Source organism: Gavialis gangeticus, unplaced genomic scaffold (genome assembly GCF_001723915.1).
Source record: "Gavialis gangeticus isolate Ggan-Ray unplaced genomic scaffold, GavGan_comp1, whole genome shotgun sequence".
NCBI lineage: Eukaryota > Metazoa > Chordata > Crocodylia > Gavialidae > Gavialis > Gavialis gangeticus.
This window is the reverse complement of record NW_017729022.1, coordinates 159,052,890-159,057,941: the sequence shown is the minus strand read 5'-3', so window position 1 is coordinate 159,057,941 and position 5,052 is coordinate 159,052,890. Positions and strand designations below refer to the sequence as shown.

Here is a 5,052-nt window from a genome sequence, read left to right as displayed (position 1 = left end):
CTTGAGTGATGTTTTAGCCAAGTGGCAGAAGTTTATGTTATAGCCTAGGGGCTTGAGTTTTGTGTTTGCTGTTTACAACCAGAGGTTTGGGCAAGGGTATTAGGGGATGGAGGAGCATGGAGGTGTGTGGGTGGGTATGGGGTTTGTGGTGGGTTGTGTGGAGGAAGGATGGCTAGGGTGTATGAGGGGGTGTGGGTGTGAGGGTTTGCATGTATGGCAGTGCAAGGGGGTGTGTGAGTGAATGTATATAGTGAGGTATGCATGTGGGACTCGCCCTTTGAACACACACACTCTGTCCCTCCCTCATTGCTCGCTCTCCCTTCCTCCCTCATTGCATGGACACACATACACACCCTCCCACTCCTGGATATGCTGCCGGGAGCCACGTGGTGCAGGAGCGGCCAGCGGGTGGGCACGGAAACAGTGAAAGCAGCGGTGGGGAGGTGGGGGCAGATAGTGGCAGCAAGTGTGTGCACAGAGAGCAGTGACAGCTGGGCAAGAGCATGGGGCCTAGAGTGAGGAGGCAGGAGCACAGGGCCTGGAAGAGGGAGACTGGGGGGCAGGGCCGGGCTGCTGGGTCCTGTCAACTTCCCCTGAGTCCTACTGCCCCTGGCTCCTGCCATTTTTGAAAGGCAGCCAGAAGCAGATAAATATTAATTTTCTAAAATTTTTAGGGGCCCTGCAGGCTAGATAGAATGGCCTGGCAGGCCACATCCAGCCCATGGGCCATATTTTGCCCACCCCTGACTTAGATCTACCATGTCCTCCATACCACAGGGGAGCAGTGTTAGATTTTAGCAATCACTCAGGAGTCGTTTCTCAAGCTACAGACTGGAGACCTGTGCCATGAAAGCATCTTGCATTCCCTTAAGTTTCACTATAGTAGATAATATTTGTTCGTTGCATTTTGAAACATTAATTGCGAAAGCAGAGGATTGGACTTCATGATTATGGATGAACCTGCCAGACCTATACCTTATATTCCAGTATTTTTCTTCTCTCTTATCATAACCTTGATATCTAATTTTATTACTGTCTTGAACTCTATGCTCACTTTTAAACAATAGGGATGATGCATTTTTTTTGCAGCAAAAGGGATTCTTGTTAGATGTTTTTTAAAGAATGCAAGTATTCCATCTTTTGACAGGTTAGACTTTGCAGGTCAGCCAAACCTAACTCATTGGATCAGAACAGTATCCCAGCAAATAAGAACATTCTACTTACTTCAAGATGAAGAAAGTGCTAGTAAGTATGATGATACAAATTTTCTGTGTACATAGTTACGGAAATATTGCATTGTTAAAATATATATTATGTCATAGTATCTCTAATTGGAATTTATATCCGGTTGATAGAAACTAAAAGTTTCCCTTTAACTACTGTAATGTGAGTTGACTTTAATTTGAGTTTAGTTCTCATTGTATTTGTTTCAAATATCAGTACTGAGACAGTCTCAATATTGAGACAAAGATTATGTGAGAATGAAAGTTGAATTAATATTTTCTATAGAGATGATCCAGTTCACCTTGAACTGAAGTTAAAATGGTGACAAAGTGGTTATGCTTATATCTATAATCAGTGTCTATGCTAAAAACTATGCTGAGAATAATTCATAATGTCAGTTTTCAGTGTTGTTAAATCTACAGTGCTCAAAAACACTAAAATTCAAAGAGATAAATGTAAAGACTCACAAAATATGATACTTTTTATTTATACAGGTAGCAACTGCTGTGGTAACTCGGAAAAAATGGATCAGTTACAGTTACCCGAAGGATTTAGGCCAGATTTCCAACCAAAGTATGTTTCATATATTTATAAACAAATAATATTTTTTTGTGGGAATATAAGACAAAAACAGGGTAGTTATATTCTGTGGGGCTTCATTAAAAAAGTGGGGGAAACCCCTTCTGAATTGCTTGTATGGAAGAGCTGAGCCAATGCTGAGTACTGACTAGTGTAGACAATTTGGGCCATAAATAGTAGTTATAGAGGTGCTGTACAGTTACCTGTTTCTGGGATTGGCATGACTTCTAGGTGAACAGGAAAAATCTGTAATGTCAAGTTGCAGCAAGGGAAGTTTAGGTTAGATATTAGGAAGAATGTTCTCACTAGAAGGGTAGTAAAACACTGGAACAGGTTACCCAGAAGGGTGGTGGAAGCTCCATCCTTGGAGGTTTTCAAAACCCAGCATGACCAAGCCTTGGCTGTTATGATTTAGTTGGGGATGGTCCTGCTTTGAGCAGGAGGTTGGACTAGAGGACCCCCTGAGGTCCCTTCCAACCCTAACTTCCTATGATTCTTTATCTATTACATAATTTCAGAGTCATAATTAAAGTTGATTGTTACATGAGTTAGAAAATTCAATGTAACTATACATACAGCTGTTTAAAATTACAAAGTTGTAAGTTTCTTAACGTATTAAAATGTAGTTTACAGGACCAGGATATTTGGATACTTTTCTATTTGTATGTTAATAATTTTCCTGTAGTAGGAGAGTATTCTAAGAATGTACTTCATTAATTGGTGGTTGTCAGTATGGTCACATATATTAAACTCTATAGTCCTAACTGTTTACAAAATGTTGCCTTCAGAATTGTACTTGATACTTCCAGTAGAGTCATAATTGTGTTCTACCCAGTTTCTTCCAGGGTAGAACATAATTACTGGTATATAAACCCATAAAATTCCAATCTGATCAAAAATACTAAAAATGGATTGCCCTCCAACTGAGAGAAGCGGTTTAAAACATAAGAAGGGACAAATTCTTCCTAAAGCATTCACACAAGCAAGTCAAGTAGGTCAAATAGTTTAACTTCAGGGGTGGATAGCCTGCTGCATGTGTGCCTCAAATGCCACAAATAACCTCCATGTGACATGTGACAGATCACTGGGCGGGGACAGGCATCAGCACAGCAGCAGATAGGGCAGGAAGTGGAAAGCAGGGAAGAAAATCAGGCAGGGAGCACAGGACAGGAAGCAGAAAACAGAGTAGGAGATTGGGCAGGGAGCACAGAATAGGGAACAAAGCAGAGCAGCAGATCGGGCAGAGGAAGATTGCAGTGGCTATTGAGGAAGATGCAGGGATAGTTTGTGGCATTCCAGTCAAAAAAGTTGGCCCCCACTGTCCTACATCCTTTTTCAAGGTAAAGAGGATATTTAAGTTGTGACAAATTTTTACATATTAGAACATTTGGAGATGAGGGTTCTACTCATTGATTAACTTGTCTGCTAACAGAATAAAATTTTCTGATGTGATAGAGAGAGAATATTTTTAAGCTTGCAGATAAAACAAATGTATGTTTCTTATTTATCTTAGGAATCCATATTCTGAGAGCATTAGAGAGATGCTGACCACATTTGCTACAGCAACCTACAAGGTGGGACTGAAAGTTCATCCAAATGAAGAGGATCCACGTGTACCCATAATGTGCTGGGGTAGCTGTGCTTACACAATACAGACCATAGGTAATATTTTATTAGTATGCATTGATATGTGTTTACAGACTGACTTGAAAATTCACAGTATTGAGACGTTATTTGGGTTTTTGTTTTACCTCCTGCAGAACGAATTTTAGCTGATGAAGATAAACCATTATTTGGTCATTTACCTTGCCGACAGGTAAGATTAAATAGCAGCTTCAGTTCTTTGAATCACTGGATTGAGCATAGATTACCTATTTTTTTAATTACAATGCTAAAATTGTAGTTTATAATTATTGGACAGTTTTCTTTAATTTGGATCCCACCCTTTCCTCTTTCAGAGTCATGAATATGATAGCCTAAGCAAGGTGGGTTGACAGTACGTTCTCTGTTTATGCACACATTGATATCTTTATTAGGGCTAGGGACAGAAATTACACATAAACTGGTATAAATGATCAGAAACTGGTTCAAATCTGTAACACAACAGAAGTTCAGTGTACATAAACACTTTCAAAATGGCCGAAACCTGTTGAGGATAAACTTGGATGGATGTAGTATCAGACCTGATTGATTTAGGTTCAAGTTAACTCAGTCTTCCAGCATCCCAGGATGCTTTGCACCTCCCCGCAAACCCCCCCGCCCCCTTGAAAGGTGGGTAGTCTAGCCATGGCCAAAGCTGTCTGCTCCAGCAGTGTGGGGAGACATGCTCTGCACTGGCTTCTGGCTTGGGCTACTGCAAGCATGTGGCTGCATTTCCTGAATCAAAAGTGAATGTCTGTTCACTTGTTTATCGGTTCAGTCTACACAGCTTAGGCCAGGGGTCAGCACCCCCTGCCACGCATGCCAAACATGGGACGTGAGGCCATTTTGCTTGGCATGCTGCAGTCAGCCTCGGCTCCGGGTAGCTGCTGCCAGCAGCGGAGCCTGGGCTGCTCCCTGCAGGGCTTGCAGCATCCCAGCTAACTGCTGGGAGCAGCCCGGCTGGCAGCAGCTCCCCAGAACCGGGGCCAGCTGCAGCTGGGAGGCTCCAAACAGCTGTGCAGGGCTCTGGCATCAGCTCTGCATCGGCTCATGCAGGTGCGCCTTGGAGCGGGCAGTGGGGGCAGGGCCTGAAGCAGCGCAGCCCCAGTCTCTCCCCCGCTCCCGGCATGGAGGTGATGAGCCTGGCGCAGCCATTTGTAGCCAGCCCAGGCTCTGGGCAGCTGCAGCAAGCAGCAGGCAGGCTCCAAACAGCTGTGCCAGGCTCATCACCTCTGTGCCAGGAGCAGGGGAGAGACTGGGGCTGCACTGCCTCAGGCCGTGCCCCCACTGGCCACTCCAAGGTGTGCCTGCATGCGTTGGTGCGGAGCTGATCCTAGAGCCCAGCACAGCAGTTTGGAGTCTCCCGGTTGCAGCTGGCCTTGGCTCTGGGGAGTCGCTGCCAGCCGGGATCCTGGGCTGCTCCCAGCAGTTAGCTGGGACACCGCAAGCCCTGCTGGGAGCAACCCGGGCTCCAGCAGCTACCCAGAGCTGGGGTAGCTGATGACAGCCACAGAGCCCAGGCTGGGGGGCAGGGGCTTTGGGTGGGGGGCAAGGAGCAGTAGGGCTGGGGGGAAGGGGCAGTAGGGCTGGGGGACAGGGGCTTTGGGT

General features: G+C 45.0%; 1 protein-coding gene across 2 annotated transcripts in view; it reads left to right on the top strand.

The window, feature by feature from the left end:
* UBR2 (ubiquitin protein ligase E3 component n-recognin 2) overlaps positions 1–5,052 on the top strand; it is a 119,359-nt gene that overhangs the window by 92,709 nt on the left and 21,598 nt on the right. For both annotated transcript variants that reach the window (XM_019516393.1, XM_019516392.1), the window contains exons 33-36: positions 1,148–1,245; positions 1,719–1,797; positions 3,317–3,465; positions 3,564–3,619. In XM_019516393.1, coding sequence (XP_019371938.1) covers positions 1,148–1,245; positions 1,719–1,797; positions 3,317–3,465; positions 3,564–3,619 — 382 coding nt within the window. The remainder of the gene's footprint in view (positions 1–1,147; positions 1,246–1,718; positions 1,798–3,316; positions 3,466–3,563; positions 3,620–5,052) is intronic.